Source organism: Aedes aegypti, chromosome 3 (genome assembly GCF_002204515.2).
Source record: "Aedes aegypti strain LVP_AGWG chromosome 3, AaegL5.0 Primary Assembly, whole genome shotgun sequence".
Classification (NCBI taxonomy): Eukaryota; Metazoa; Arthropoda; class Insecta; order Diptera; family Culicidae; genus Aedes; species Aedes aegypti.
Genome location: NC_035109.1, coordinates 323,313,078 through 323,330,290, shown reverse-complemented (window position 1 = coordinate 323,330,290; position 17,213 = coordinate 323,313,078). Strand labels below are relative to the sequence as shown.

General features: G+C 36.3%; 2 protein-coding genes across 6 annotated transcripts in view; one reads left to right on the top strand and one right to left on the bottom strand.

Moving 5' to 3' along the window:
- Positions 1 to 9,645, top strand: part of LOC5565723 (elongation of very long chain fatty acids protein 4) — a 34,284-nt gene extending 24,639 nt beyond the window's left edge. The window contains exons 3-4 of the mRNA XM_001650047.2: positions 8,763 to 9,006; positions 9,067 to 9,645. Coding sequence (XP_001650097.1) covers positions 8,763 to 9,006; positions 9,067 to 9,368 — 546 coding nt within the window. The 3' untranslated portion in view covers positions 9,369 to 9,645. The remainder of the gene's footprint in view (positions 1 to 8,762; positions 9,007 to 9,066) is intronic.
- Positions 9,646 to 10,387: 742 nt separating this feature from the next.
- The window catches only part of LOC5565721, a 75,059-nt gene continuing 68,233 nt past the window's right edge, over positions 10,388 to 17,213 (bottom strand). For all 5 annotated transcript variants that reach the window (XM_021849472.1, XM_021849470.1, XM_021849468.1 and 2 more), the window contains exons 5-6: positions 11,122 to 11,294; positions 10,388 to 11,058 (exon numbers count right to left, since the gene is read on the bottom strand). In XM_021849472.1, the coding sequence (XP_021705164.1) occupies positions 10,970 to 11,058; positions 11,122 to 11,294 (262 nt within the window). In that variant the 3' untranslated portion in view covers positions 10,388 to 10,969. The remainder of the gene's footprint in view (positions 11,059 to 11,121; positions 11,295 to 17,213) is intronic.

Below are 17,213 nucleotides of genomic sequence, written 5' to 3'. Positions count from 1 at the left end.
ATCCTCAGGCGTATGTTCTAACCACTACACCGGGTCCGCCCCCCCACCCTAATTTAAGATAACACTGAATAAAAGACTTCATTTCAAAAAACAATTTTGTAGAAAATTGTTCTTGTCTAAAATTTTGTTTTCATGGAAAATAACACTGCGTAACAAAAATAACATTTTTGCGTGTCTCAAGGATCAAAATATGTGTCTCGAGTAGATTTGAGGTTGCTGAATCTGATGCCATTTTCAGAAATGTTCCAGCACGTCACAATTTTTAGCTACAGGTCGCCAAAGTTGTATAAAACATTGATTTTATTGATGTTTATATGAAATATAAAGTATAATATATCGTAAATTTTTGTGATCAAATCCACTGAGCATGCTATTTTGCACTTAAACTTTCATTTTGGAATAAATTTGCTTGAAATTGCGCGATTAAATTTAAATTAAACCGATTTTTTCAACATGTTGGCTGTCTCCATATAAAAACCTTTGTTCTTCTTATATTGAAAAATACAATACTTTACAAAACCATCAAAAAATATTTTTTCCGCATCGAACGTATTATAAAGTTTGCCGATAAGTATTGTTATAAAGATAAAGTTTGAATTCTATGGCAAATTAAGCGAATAAATTGCCATACAAGCTGGCAAACTTGCATGCAAGTTGGCTAAAATAGTCATTTTTTGCATTTTCAACAGACAATATCTCAAAAACTAGACCTGCTATAATATTTCTGGAAACGGCAATGGATTCAACAACCCTTAATTGAGTGAATAGCGGTATTTTGGTGCTTGAGACAAAAATGTGTTCCGCAAAGTAATAGAAAATACATGCAATAATAATCTTCTATATAGTTTTCTTGTCATATCTCATTTATTCCAGATTTTTCAGTCTATCAGTCTATGAAAGACTTTCCGAAATTGAGAAAACGCAAATTTCCATGCAAAAGGATTGTTGATATCTATTTCCATTTAGAAGTTCTTGAAGTTTTTCTGATGAAAACCCTTTGTTTTTCAATGCATTTAATTTCAGTTACAAAAATAAAACATCTAATTTTTTTGCTATAAAATATAATTTAATTTTTCATCTCTTGAATGCCGTCAAAAGATATTTTTTTATGTTTGCCCAATCAGAGATATCCACAATCAAAGTAGGCGTGTTTTTACAATAAAAACAACAATAACTCCCAAACGGAGAGAGATAGCAAGTTCCTCCTCACAAAAATACGAATTTTAAAATTTTCTAAAAGCGCTTCATAGACTACTTTGATGAGATATATGAATTGAAAACGCTGGAATCAGAAAATCGTTTGTCGTCGGAACACTCTATGTCACTATAGGAAAAAAAAGCTCTAAATCGGTTAATTTAAGAGCTACAAAATTTTGTTTTTGCCAGAATTGCTAATAATAAGAACAACGTAACAAGTTAAATGTCTACACTTCCAAAAATTTAATAAGGAGTCGTCCATAGATTACGTATGGAATTAGGAGGGGGGTCTTAGACTTAGTAGCTCTAGTTTTTACGTAATAAATGGACAGCCCCTAAACATGTGCATATATGTAAGATCACCGTAGTATTTTCATTTTTTTTCCTTTACAAATCAAGACACTTGAACACCAAATATTGTAAACGTGTTATTAAATTAAGAAGATGTGTGTGTGTGTTTTGTGTGTTAATCTTATATCGCACAGTAGCCAAAATCTATACAAATGCTGGTCAAATTTACAATTCTCACTCAAAACATTAAAAATGTTAATTAATAATGCATTCCAGACACTTCAGGAGAGAAAAGTTGAATTGGTCCAAAACTCTTTGCAGCTTCAAACAACACAAGTATTTTTTTCGGGATAAGCTTTACAGTGATATCACGCCAAGATCTGGGAATATATATATTATATATATATATATATATATATATATATATATATATATATATATATATATATATATATATATATATATATATATATATATATATATATAGTATATATAGTATACTCCGCAGCGTTGTTCAGGCAGACCGTTAAGCAGACTGAAGAGCCTTATTGTATGTTTTAGTCGAATAAACGACTCTGATCCATCGGAATGCCACCATGGGGTTCCTCTTGTAGTGTTCACAGACCGCAAAGAACAAGCTTCGTCAACAGCATCCATAATGAAGGTTGTTGAACAGCATCATCTAAATATTATGGAATATCCATGAAATTTGGTTTAAATCAATTCAATATACATCTCACAGTTTATCAAATGGGGATTCCTAAAACGCAAAGTATGCGAAGTTACAATCAAGTGTTTAAAGAAGATGTAGCAATGATCAGCTAAAGTTCTTCATCTGACATGCCAATTTGTTTGTTTTGGATTAATTCTGTTAGAACAGACTCTCTCGTAGTTAACTCAGAAATTAGTGTAGAAACGATTGCATAATTAACGAGCACGCATGCACGAGGCATAGCTAAGTAACTAAAACAGGCTCCTCGTGATTATCTAGATAGAATATCCCTTTATAAAAGCTTAAACGTAACGCCAGAAGAAGAGGGGTAGAACCAAATAAATCATCAAATTAATGTTGATTGAGGATTTCTGCATTTCTGGTTTTAGACCCATAAATCATCAGAAAAAGTCGCTGGTCATTCACATACTTTTCATAATTATTATCCTGTCCTTGTATGGAATGCTGATGCCAATTGATTCGTCATTACTAAACAATCAACTCATCAGTCAAATTTCCCTCTGCCCATTCAGTTTGGTAAAAACCCAGTTTAAAGCTGATACCGGCGGAACCTGTCCAAGCATTTCATCACACATCAGTCCTTACTGGGAAATAACAATTTTGTTATTCCGATAATTTTCGCAACTGGCATCGCGCGTCCCGTACAAAAAATAATAACAAATCCGATACCATAAACATATCATTCGGTACGATTGTGGGTCACTAAAGCGATGACAGAGTGCGAAAGTCGACAAAACCAGCGGCGACTGCGTGTTTGGTATCCGTTTTATGGGAATCGAATGGGTACGCGTGTTTGCGATTTATTCTAGTGACCGTGCATTTTTGATTTGGGTGGCGGTTAAGCTGAGCTTGCGCCTACGGGACTTGGGGTATGTATTGCCAGGAAAAAAAATGTAAACAAATATTTTTTCTTTGAGAAATGACTTGACAATGTTTCTTATGCATGGGTAGTAGGGTGGCGCGATTTTGCTGAAATCCTCACTCGCCGTCAGGACCAGGTTCTTTCAGCTTGTATATGGAGTATTCAATAAACACTGTCACCGTTTATTTCGTGAATCAATTGAAAATTTGAATCTGCCATACATGTTCCAGAATTCGATAAACGATTATTCCATCGAGGAGGAATTTCTTTAGCAATTCTTCATAAAAAACATCCAAATATTTTTTCAAATGTTCTCTCGTTTTTTTTTTTCGATATCTTGGTGAAAAATTGAAAAATTCTCCTGATATTTCTCAGAAATTCTTCTAGCATACTTTCTTTGATTCTTTCAAAACTAACCCAAACAATTACTCCAAAATTCAAGAAATACTATCAAATTACCAAAGTTCCTACAAGGATTCTCTGCGGATATCTTTAGAAACTGCAAACAGTTATTTTCTCAGGAGCTCTCCTTAGCACCATAGTTTAGAAGATTCTTCCAGAATTTTATCTAGAGATCCAAACAGAAGTTTCTTCAGGAATTTCTTCTAAAAATACTTCAGAAATTCTTTCAGGAAGCCTTCCACGGATCTTCCCAATGTTTTTTTTTTTCTAAAGATATGCTTTGAAATCTTAAGAAATTTGCTTTTGATCTACAGATTATAATGTTTGGTAATGTTTATAGAGATATTCATAGATAATTTATAGATAATCATAATCATAAATAATTTCCGAAAAAAAAATCCTGAAGGGTTTGACCCATTTCACATTAAGACGTTTCGCATAATGGCGTTTCGCATGATGCAGTTTGATACAAGCACAGGTAGTATTTTAAACAAGGCATATAATTCTCTTTATTCCAAACGTCCATTACGAGAAACGTCTACCCATATAATTATGCGAAACGTCTTTATCTCACCTCCATTCCTGAAGCATTAAATAAATTAATTTAAAAATATCTGAACCAGCGTAGCTTGCTATCGTTACAAACGCTTGGAATTTGCCAATTTGTACAAGCTGATAAAGATACAATTAGAGTGTCCATTTCCCAGCCATTTTGCTTGTCCCGGGATCTCGGGATTTCTCGAATTTACAGTAAAACCAGTATTTTGATTGAAATGGAAGTACAAATTCAACAACGCAATGTTTTTTCAAAGAAGTAAAGAGATAATGTAACTTCCCAAGATAATATTTTAGTTAAACAAATCACATTTCATATATCGTCCCCTTAATGCTACAACTAAATAACTCGAAAATTAAAATTTTGAGATCTGCAACTTTGAAAATATGATCGTTTTACAAGGTGATGGTTAATTGCAGAGAATATGATTGAAGAATAAACTTTAACGTATGTATTTTGAATCATGCCTTTGTGGGCTATGGATATATTGAAGATCTAATTGAGAATAATGCTTTGATATATTGAACTCAAACATTTCAAATTTCGTGTTATCTAGTTGTAGAATCAATCTTATTCTCATGAAGTAACTTACAAAAATCAAAACTTAGCTTAACTATTTACGGGTTCGCTAGGGTTTTTTATTTCAAATTCTCTATAACACTTATGAATGAAAGTATGGTGAAAAAATTAAGTCACAATATTAAAGCCATTTGCTTCAGACACTTGAGAAGTCATCAAAACCTTAGAACAAAAGAAACGATTAGAAATCGCAGTCTAGGCTTATAAAAACGGCTAATGTTGAAAAAAGAAAAGCATACAAAGATTGAGTTTCCTACTTGGTAAATGGGTCTTTTTATGAAAATGATTACTCTTTATTCTCTATTTCATGATGCTTTTCTAATTTATCAAATGAGGTTTGATAGTGAGGAAAAATGTCATTGTTTTTCATTGAAATTTATTGGTTTTCATCAAATTCTATGTACATTTTGGAAATCCCGGGATTCTCGGGATGTCAAAACTAATATCCCGGGAAACGGGAAATCCCGAAATTTGTCAAATCCCGGGATTTTTTGTCCCGGGATGTCCCGGGATGGACACTCTAATTTTAACACATGGTTTCCGCCTAGTTGCGTGATTACAAGCTAGGTATTGGGCACTTTATTTTGGTAGTGACCTGAAGATGAGGAACATCTAGTTTGGAAGTGCCATAGAAAGAATACTATCTGTGTTGTGCAACACACCAAAATGTTGTGGTATTCCTGTCAAAAACTGCTCAATTATCGAAATGTATGTAGTTCACTGATTTACAGATTAATTGAAAGATTTTTGTTGGCAGCCCGAGAGAGATTGTTGCAGTAGGGGAAAAGCACTAACTTTCGACCTGCAAGAATTATGTGCCATTTTTCGAATTTACATACAAAGTACGCCGAATGAGTCGAAAACTGGTGCTCTTCTTCTAGTTCTTTCAAGGTGAAGATACATCGAAGCCAAACCTCAAATTTTCAAGAGCACAAATCTAGAGAACCAGACAGCGGTTTGAGCTGAAAACTTAATCGATTGGTCATACGCTGGTGGTGACCAATCGATTAAGTTTTCAGCTTGAACGGATGTTTAGTTGTGCTTTTGAAAATTTGAGTTTTGGCTTCGGTACATCTTCACGTTAAGATCTTTTTATGTGCTACCAGGCGTAATTCCTTGAACAATTCGAAGAGGGATAATTGCAAAATTCAACAGGAAAAATCCTACTTAAATTTCAATTATCTGAAGAACTCTGCAATCTTCTTTAAAGAAGTCCAATCAGCATTCTTGTAAAAATTTCTAAGATAATTAAAACATAATCTAGGATAATAAAAATTACTGGAAAAACTTTGAAGCAATTTCTGGAAATCCCTTTCTAAGGCAATGCTTGAAGATGTTCTCAGTGAAATTCCGAGTTAGGTGTAAATTCTCTCGGATTCCAGATGGGAAATTAAATTTCTGGAAGAATAATTAATGCAGGAGTTCTCAGAAGTTTCTATGAACAAATTATGATTAATCGCAGGTTGCATTCCATCAAGGATTTAAAGAGAAATTTTTAAGATAATTGATTGAATATATGGAGTCATTTAAGGCAAAATTCCTAAAGAGTTATATTTTTTTTTTACGGAACAAAAGAAAATATTCTTGAAGTGATTCTTAAAAAATAATTCCTAAAGCGTAATAATAGATGTCATTTCAAATCAAGTTCAAGAAACAAAACGTGAAAGAATTCCTGAAAAATATTTTAAAGATTATCCAAACATGGCCTTTTAGACTAACACTAAGAGGAATTTAAACAAACTTTCCAGTTCATTAATTGAAAGAATAACTGATACAATTCATGACGCAAACCTTGTACATCGATACAATTTTTTAACAAAGTTCCATAGAAGGAATTCACCAAAAAATCTCTTGGTCGTGTCTTGAGAGAAACTCTTTGTAAAATTTTTATAGCGGTTTCATAGAAATTTTCGTACGAAATCATTACCGTAATTTCGGGTGAAATTGATCGATTTTCACTATTTTTAATGGCTGTTTATATAATGTTGCCAACTGAATGCAGAAAACCAAGTACGGCGATTAGCCTCATTGACTCATGTACCAAAACGTTCATAAAGGTTTGATTTTAAAGCTGAAAAACGTCTCTGAAATAAGAAATCAAGGGATCCCATTTCGGGATGAAATCACTTGCCAAATCCCCTATTGTTAGTTTTGAAAACAACTTTACTTATATAGTTTAGGCTCCCTAAAATCGAATATGTTTGCTAAATTCTTAACAATTCAAGATTTATGGAAATAATAAGCAGTTAAATTTCAGGAATACCATTGAAAACGCCTAAATGTAGCCAGAAATTTTCTGATATCTAGCAAATTAGTACGAATTTCGATAATAAAATCTGTATTTGGGATACATTTTAAGGAAACTAACAAACGTTTAGGTTGACACCATGTCCAAATCTTTGTCAAAAGCAAGAAGTTTGTAGACGTCTGCCATAGCACACCGAACACGATTATGGAATTTCACATTATTTTCATAATAATAAACATTATTTAACACAAAAAACTTCACAACATACAATTCGACAATAGTTTAGACAAACGATGTTCATTTACTATAGGTGGCCTTGATATTTGTGTAAGTAAGAAATAAAACCGTATGACACTGTGATCAATTTCACCCGAATTTACGGTATTAACTTCATAAAAAAAAATGAGAAGCAGATTAGTATCTTGAGGACTGATGGAGAGATTCGAACTACTCCCATAGTGGGGGTTCTTCTTCTTTCTGGTGTTACGTCCCAACTGGGACAAAGCCTGCTTCTCAGCTTAGTGTTCTTATAAGCACTTCCACAGTTATTAACTAAGAGCTTTCTATGCCAATTGACCATTTTTGCATGTGTATATCGTGTGGCAGGTACGAAGATACTCTATGCCCTGGGGAGTCGAGAAAATTTCCAACCCGAAAAGTTCCTCGACCGGTGGGATTCGAACCCACGACCCTCAGCTTGGTCTTGCTGAATAGCTGCGCGTTTACCGCTACGGCTATCTGGGCCCATAGTGGGGGTTACATTACTGGTTAAAATACAGATGTTTCCTGAATGAATTCCTGGTGAATATGTGGTGAATTATTCCTGTCGGATTCCTTGGCGAACTCTTAGAAGAGTTCCTGTATGAATTCATTTCAATGTAACATAAAATATGCTTGGCATAACTTTTTAGTGTTCCATAACAGATTTTTTGATGTATTCAGGGGGTGGCACATATCGCAATATCTCTGCGGTCACTAGAATTGATTCTAGTGATTTTTGGTAGGTAATAAGCTCTTAGTACGCCTCAGTCGCAAACGAGAAATCAGATACATCAGATTAAAAACAGGTGAGAAATTGCGGTGGGAAGAAAGTGGGTGATAGTGTCTTATTGGAGACCTGACTGTATCATTATTTTCTTTACAAGACTTTCAGCCCACGACTTACGGTGCGGTAGAGAAATAATCTTTGAGTTAATTTCAAAGTGTCAAAACAAATCTAGAAAAAGGGCTCTCAAAAGGCTTTGAAAATTTAGCCCTAAGTCAAGGACACTAACACTATATACAATTTTGGCATGACGACGCTGTTAGTCTAGTATTCCTTCAAAATCTAATTTGAGGATTTTGTCGTGTGGTCAGATCTTCTAGTTATTATAGGGTAGGTGTACCAGTTATGGACATAGTGGTTCCCTATTTCGTCATACGTGATTACTTGAATGCACATTTTAAAATATTTTGTGTGTTGTAGTAGTGAGATTTAAGATATTTCTAGATGGCTAAACATTCAAAAAGATTAAAAATGTGAAAGTTATCAAAATTTCACATATGTCCAAATGGGGAGCCACTATAGCCATAATTGGTATACTTTCCCAATTCCGATTCTGAATGATTTCTTTTTTTATACGGTTTGAGTCAATATTATACTTATCATATCAGATAAAATCAGACAAGAGTATACGTCAATGCAAACAGTCTTAAATTTAGAGATGGCTGTAATTAATGTATAATTTACAAACAACGTTCTTGTTTAACTGGGTTCGCTATAAAAAGTTCTATGCCATTTCACCTATAGCAATGAATTATAAACACATAATCGCAGAGTTCCGTGAAATCGTCTCTAAATCGTAATTTTCTTTGGTAACATAAAACACTGACATACTTCGTCACTCTTCACCAGATCTACCTACTCGCCAAACGACCCAACTTCTCCTACGTATGTCAACCGGTGGACTTCTCCCGAACGACCAGTGGCTACGAAGAACTATACATCTCCTATGCGTACTTCCTGCTCAAGGTGTTGGACCTGGCGGACACCATGTTCTTCGTGTTGCGCAAGAAGCAATCGCACGTGTCCTTCCTGCACGTCTATCATCACGCCATCATGGTCACCATGACCTACCTCGGAGTGCTTTTCGTGCCTGGTAAGTTATAGCGATCCAGAAATGGTAAAAGTTAGGCTGATTCGATAACTGTCTTCGCAGGTGGCCACATCTATCTGCTGGGACTGTGGAACACGCTGGTGCACGCTATCATGTACGCTTACTACTACTTGGCCTCGTACGGATCTCCGCTGGCCGCTCGATTCAAGAAGTACATGACTCGTATGCAGCTGGTGCAGTTCATCCATCTGGGAATTCACTTCGGGCGCCCGGCCTTGACCATGTTGGACTGTGGGTTCCCTCAGCTGTGGCACTGGATCGGGTTCGGACAGGCCATCTTCATTCTGGGTATGTTCATGGACTTCTACATCAAATCGTACGTGAAGAAACCGAAGATGCAGTGAGAGGTGCATTCTCTGCACCAATTAGGAGCTAATGATGGGATATACAAATTCGGAAACCGTGCTTGGGTTGTTCGTGTGATATCGAAAAATTTCGGCAATGCACTGGTGGTTTCCGATGGTGATTCAACGAAGTTGATAATCGATCGGTTCTGTGAACCGGTCTCCGCTTATATTACGTAGTACTGGGGTAAGTCATATTGTGATGTGAGTACTCGCTAGACTTAAGACAACGAAATGTGTGTGAAACAGTAATAAATCTTAACGAATAGTGAAAATATTTGGGGGAGTTTTCTGGAGATGGAATTGAGAATGATCCGTCCGCGAAGAGCAGTGTTTGTCAGACTTTTTGACTTTTGACTTTACTTTCTAATTTTCGATTTGGACCTGTTTAAAACTTTATGGCAATTGTATAAAAAAGTTAAATCAAACAGAAGTTTAAAATTCTCGTTAATCTTAGTCTCCGCCAAAATGACGTGTCATTCAGAGCCCCTCCTTATCCATAATTCGCATCTCCGACCAAAGGTAACACCCAGATGTTATTCATCCCTCGCTAATCAACGCCCTTCCCGTGGTGATTGTGGAGATGCAGAGGTATTCTCGTTCTCTAGAAGCAACAATCATAACACACTAACACTCCTTCCATATTCCTAATTACTGTAAAAACTTGGCCGGCTCGCTCATTGATCAATAATAAGAGATCTGCTAAAATGTGCACTTCGAGAATAAGCGGAAAGTCGCATCCGTCATTCATTTTGATCGAAGTGCATTTCTTACCAGTTCCGATTCAATCACAAAGAAGCAACCATTGTCATGTACAGTCAGTCTATGCTGTATTAAAATTTATCTCTAACTAGCAAATTCGCTCCCACTAAAGGTTTTCGAATCCCAATTCAAATTTTACAAATCTTTGACCCCTGAGAAGTAAAAATCATCCCCAAATCGTAGAGGAATGTTATGTTAACTATATGTTCATTTTTCATACATGGAATTGTCATCAAACAATAAATGAAACCCAACTGTTCCGATCTTCGTACGAAATATGTTTTACCTAATATAATAGTAATCGTATCTGCTTTGGCGTACACTTTGTTGGTTAATAAACTTTGTTATAAATAGACAGCGATGAGATTTACTGCGCTTGGACTAAAAAAAACTGAAGAAATAGTGCAGGAAGTTGTCAGGTAAATGGGAAATGTACAAATAACTATTTACATCAATTTATTTAATAAATTAACAGCTTATAACACATCTTAAAACAAAGCACAAAATATTTCATATGTGCAAGTGAAATAGTGGTTTCATTAACTTGTGATATTACTTGTCCGACGTAAATAACTCATTACCTTGCGAATTAACAGTTCAACAGTTGGAAGACTCGAAATAAAGCTTAACACAACTAAGTCGATTTAGGCTACAAGCATACAAGCGCGTCAATTTTTGGTTCGATTTCCTAAGCCTAAAAAATCGTTGTTTGGTGTGGTGAAATCTTCGACAGCAGTATTAACACGAAAATGTAGCTAATAAGACACTGTTACAAGGTGTGATGCGATCACTCTTCGATTTCATCGAATACCGGCTCCACTGACCGCCTTTTCTTCGCGTTACAATCTAAACGTGCTGGAGAATACTGCTGCGGCCAGTGCGAAGAGTAGCGCCTGCAGGGTTGATATGTTTGCTCGGACAGCCGCTCCTGAAGGTTTGAGGAAAATTTGATGAATGATCGGTGTTAACGTGAAAATAATTCTGTACTCACCATGGTACATCTTTTCGCGTCGCTTAGTATAATTGGTCCCAGGTATCGACAGCTGACAGCTGATTGCAGCATCCTTGGAGTCATCGCTGAGAATGTGCTGTAACGTTACATCGTACGTGCCTTGCAGTTGCTCCTCGGATAGGACTACTTCTTTGGTCTGAGATTCATCGATGCTATTGAAAAAAGGTAAGATTCATGAATTTATTGGTCACCATTTTATTTTCAATTTTATTGATCACATTTATAAGCATATAAGATTCACAGTAGTAGTTCCCTAGTGAACTTTACTATAAACAGTGTTCAGAACCAAGGGCGTAGTTAGATTTTCCATAAGGGGCTGTCCATTAATTACGTAAGACTATTTTTGGGCTTTTTCAACCCCCCCTCCCCCTATGATAAGATTTTTTGTATGAAAACCAAAACTAATTTGTATGGCGCGTAAGTTATCTCAAATACCCCTCCCATAAGCCCTCATGTAATTAATGGACGGCCCCTAAGGAGGAAGCAAGGAGTATTGAACGGCCTCAAAGGAATTGTTCACAATTTTCAAATGACTATTTTTAAAAGCATTCGCAACAACCAACCAAAAGAAAAGTTGTATGATTATATCAAATTCTTGTAGAAAGTTCAAATAGGTTAAATTGTTTGTCTTGGCTAAGATCATGTATGTTTGTATCTCTATGTAGATGTCGAGATCAATCTGAGTTCCTTGAAGTATACATATCAGAAAATCGTCATTACAGAGATCGTTGCGCGTCCCCAGAGCAATTCATGTCCAGCTGTATCGTTCACAGCAAACACGAAAATTCTACGAGTAGCTCAAATGCATTCCAAATAGTCTTCCTTCAATGAGCCGAAATGTGTAGGGATGAAGATGGAAGCAACTTAATGGACCTGAACTCTAGCTGGTGCAGTAGCGTAGCTAGGGGGGTGCGGTGGGTGCGGTCCGCACCGGGCCCCGAGCTCTTAGGGGCCCCCAAATCAGGGTAAGGATTTTCCATAGCTTTACAAGTTCAACATAGATCGCATAAAACTGACAATTTGTAAGACCCCAATATGAATATGAACTTGACAAGAATAAGTTACTGGAGTAGACATAAGTCAGCGATGTATAGGGGCCCCTAGATTATCCCTAATTTATGATTATTCAATGTCAAATCTGAAGTGGGCCATGGTTAAGGCTCCCAAATTCTATGGTCTTTCACAAAACATAGTTTTGTACGTTTTTCTCATTTAAACGGTTTTGTTCATTCAACTTTAAGCACCCAACAAACATTTATGCCGAATAAGAGTTGTACAAATCGCTCTACAGTAAATTTCAACTGAATAAACTTAAACAGCTACTGATGTTACTTGGGCATGATATGGTCCTAAGCCTTCTTATAGCTTAATGCGGCCCTGAGGTACATACTTAAGTAGACTCAGGTTCATATTGAAAAAAAAAAACACAGAATTGGAATAACGACTTTTGATTCATAAATGTTTTAGCTTAGCTTAGCTTAGCTTAGACTGACTACACATATCAATGGTTGCTATTCCGTGATTGACCGAAGTCAGTGAAAATGCACAAAGAATCAACTAGAAGTTCGGCTGGGATTGGCCATAATATTCTTCAGTGTGCATTATTCAGTTCTATTTATACATGGTCAATAATGGCGCCGGCCACGTCCTTGCAGTCAGGTGGGATTGGGGGAAGGAATGTTAGTGTGTAACCTTTGCTATTTGGAGACCGTGTTTGCCTCTGCATCTCCACAAAGGTTACTGGGAGGGATGTTTGTTAATGGGGAGGATCGTTGGGTCACAGGATTCACTTTGATAAGCGATTAGACCATGATAAATAATTATTTGTGAGATATAAACATGCTCATATGTAGATATAATATTTTCATTTGATATGAACAATATCTATGTAGCGAAAAATTATGCCGACACTTGAGGTGACGAACCTTTCAAAGTTTGTTGAATAAAGTGAACCTTTGGCAAGTCTACACTTGTAGTGTCGAACCATTCAAAGCTTTTTTTTTAATTACAAAAATAAAGGTAAAAAGAAAAAGGAGTTTTGTAAAAATAAATTAGATATAAATAATTTATGAATCAGAGTTTATGTCGACACTCACAGTGACGAACCTTTCAAAGTTTTTTGAAAAATCATATTTACGTCTCACCGTTGTAACGATTAAAGGTGCAGTCATACATATTTTATAGATTAGAAATAGTAGCATGAAACGAGCTCACCAATATATCCATCATCATTGAGCAGCAACAATCCACTTTCAGCTTCACTCGTTTGCTCGGGTATATTAAAGCACTCAGAGAAAATAGGCGCGCGACCCGAGAGGGAAAACAACTGACGACTGCTCGGGCTTTCTTGACGCACTGCCCAGGAGCAAGCGTCAACGTCGAATGATCAAAAAGGATTAATCGAACGCGGCGCTTTTTCACTTTACTCGACCGATGCGCGACATGTTTGATCCTGCCCTCATCGCCAGCCCCCGTTGGAGCAAGCGTCAAGGTCGAAGGATCAAACACAACTCGACTTGTGATTCATAAATGTTTTCCTCAAAAATTATTCTCAACAATTTGCTCGAGTTTGTACGACATAAAAAATTGTCGGATGTGGGGGCTTCGATCCATTTTTACGATCTAAATCAAGCAGGTCTCACTCATGTTAGTAACCTTCGAGCAGTTGAAGCATAGGTATGATTTTGTACAAATCATTCCCGAATATAACTGAGATATTTTCAAAACTGTGAATTTTGACAAAATACTAAGTCAAAGATTTTGGTTATTTGTTTAACATTTATCTTAATATTGATCCTTAATCCTGCGTTTCTGCTATTGTAACAATGATTCCTACAGGTACTTCTCCTAATAAATTACACTGCAGAGCACGTTTTTGTCTCTAGCACCAAAATACCGCTATTTACTAAATGAAGGGTTGCTGCATCCATTATCGTTTGCTAAAATATCATAGCACGTCTAGTTTTTGACAGATCAGATATATTGAAAATGCAAAATTCGACTATTTCAACCAACTTGCATGCAAGTTTACCAGCTTGTATGTCAATTTATTTGCTTAATTTGCTATAGAATTCAAATTTCATGTGTATAACAATTATTATCGACAAAGTTCATAATACTTTCGATGCTCAAAAGTTGTTTTTTGATGGTTTCGGAAAGCGTTGTATTTTGCCATATAAGAGAAACGAAGAATTTCGTTTGGAGACTGCAAGCATATTGAAAAAATCGATTTGATCTAAGTTTTATCGTGCAATTTCATCAAAATTATATCTGATATGAATGTTAAAATCGTATCCTGCATGCTTGATGGACTAGATCACAGAAAAATATGAAAAACCATACTTTAAATTTCATGTAAACATTAATAAAACAGTTTTTTATACAATTTGGCGACCTGTAGCTAAATACTGTGACGTGCTGGAACATTTCTGAGAACGGCATCAAATTCAGCAACCCCAAATCTACTAGAGACACATAATTGGATCCTTGAGACACGCACCATGCTGAAGGTGTCTGGGTTCGATTCCCGGTCAGTCCAAGATCTTTTCGTAAAGGAAATTTCCATGATTTCCCTGGGCATAGAGTATTATCCTGAGAGAGAGGAGACAGCTCACTGACAACTGGCTTGTTTTCTCGGCTTCTTTGATTTCTTCTTCTCATGTTTGGGTTGTGCACAATGGTTCAGAGAGTACAAGCTAGGTCAAAACTATTTTCACATCCCATTTGTTATCAAAAAGATCACAAAATTCATAAATATTAATAGCAATTTGAGTCCAATTAACAATAATTAAATAATCATCGATTTTGTATACGAGAGCACAGGAAAACAACCTGAATTTTCAATCTCATCCACCTTTAATTTGGCCAAATTTTGACGGTTTTCACGCTCTGCTCTTCGAATGTGCGGTTTTCCAGTGACAGTTGATGACAGGTTCCCTTGACTTTTGGGAGCTCGCAATCTAAGCCAGCTGTCTCCTCTCTCTCAGGTATTATCGTACCTGTCACACGATATACGAATGCGGAAATGGCAACATTGGCTAAGAAAGCTCGCAGTTAATAACTGTGGAAGCGCCAACACGGTGCTAGGCAACCATGTTTTCGTGGTCAGCATCAAACTCAAGAGCAACAACGTACATTGGCCTAATCATATAAGGCAATTTTTCCTCCAATACTAAAATATGTTCCAAGCTAATCTCATCAACCCTAATTGACTTGTTGTACTACAGTCCAATAGTTTGCAACCGTTTATTTGTCCGAATAACTGTTTTTAAGGCCGCACGGGACGTCATCATAATCACCCTATCCATTTCAAAAAGCAAATCTCAAGAACCACTTCATATATCGATGCGAAAAATGTATCACTATGATTCTACATATGTAGTGCACAACCCAATAAATTTTCAGCTTCATCGGTTCACTAAAACTCGAGATTTGCTTCCACAAAGTTTTGATGATAATTGTTAGAGTGAGACGAAAGATACGAAAAATAACACGGTCTCCCGTGCCCCCTTAAGCTGAGATGCAGGTTTTGTCCCAGTGGGGACGATATGCCAAGAAGAAAAAGAACGCTGCAGAATATTCTGAGATATGTCATCGATATTTTTCCTAGTTATTCTTGAAAGTCATGCTTTTGGTTGGAAATCACTCCAATATAGTTAGTAGGCGTTCCTATACAAACATCTCTACCATTAAATGAGGTGTTTTTTTTTCAAGAATTTGCAGATTTCGGAAAAATCGGCAAAACTTCACCCAGATGTTTCAACAAATCGTATAGGAATTATTCTAGAATTTTTTATTCAATCAAGATTTTTTCTGAGGACACCTTTAATAATGGTACTGAGGAAACCTTTAAGCAGTTTTCCCCAAAAGTACGCCGAGAAATTTCTCAAGTGTTCCTTTGCTAATAGTTTGAGGATTTCTTAAACAACCTATTTTAGATAATTTAAGTATTCGGCATGAGATTTCTCTGAATATTTCTTTCTGGTATTCATCTTAGAAGTTCTCGAAAATTCCTTAGATAAATGGCAATCTTTTTGGAACCATCATTGAGTTTTTTCAGGCAGTCCTTTTTGGGCTCGTCCAGGACTTACTCCAAGAACTACTGCAATGAGTTTTTCAAGCGGCACATTTCTCTAGACACTTCTCAGCGATTCCACTAGATTTTTTTAAGTTTCTAAGAAGCATTACAAGGAGTTTCTCTAGAAAATCTTCCAAGAATTTTAGGAATATCAACAGAATAATTTAACTTCTCGGCAAGTTTTTTTTTTAAATTTGTCTTGAAACTTAAGAAAAAATTGACTAAAACGCTGATAATATCTCTCAAGATTTTTTTAGTGATTCGCGCAACTAGAATTTCTGGACTTTGTCCAGCAATTCACCACATATTTTTGTAGATTTATTTTACGAGTCTTCAAAGAGTAACTGAATGTTTTCGACAAAATATTGAAGTTACATGAAAAATCGTTAAAAATAGGCATACTTCTATTTATAAGTTCTGCCACTTCATTATTAGTTTGACAAAAATCTAGTTGATCCTATTATGTAGCTAATTTTTACGTAGCGGTGCAAACTGCTGTTTTGGGGGCCTCCAAATTCGCCTCCGCACCGGGCCTCGAAAACTCTAGCTACGCCACTGAGCTGGTGGTGACCTATCGATTAGGTTTTCAGCTCAAACGGGTGTTTGATTCTCCAGATCCGTGCTCTTGAAAATTTGAACTTTGGCTTCGATTCATCCTCACCTTAAAGGTGTCATGCGGAGAGGCGGACTTAACTGTCGAGGTGCGATTTTTACGAGACACGGACAATTTGTTTGCTTCGCGGACGACATGGATATTATTGGGTTCGATTCATCTTCATCTTAAGCGCAATATTGAACAACAGGCACGAAAGTTCACGCAGTTTTGCACACCGTCCATCGTTGCTCTAAGCAATCTTGTGAACTTCCCGGAAAAGATGTTCTCGTCCATGATCTTCCCTGATTCTACACGGTCAATACTGTTATATGCTGCCTTGAAATCGATGAACAGATGGTGCGTAGGGGCCCGGTACTCACGGAATTTCTGGAGGATTTG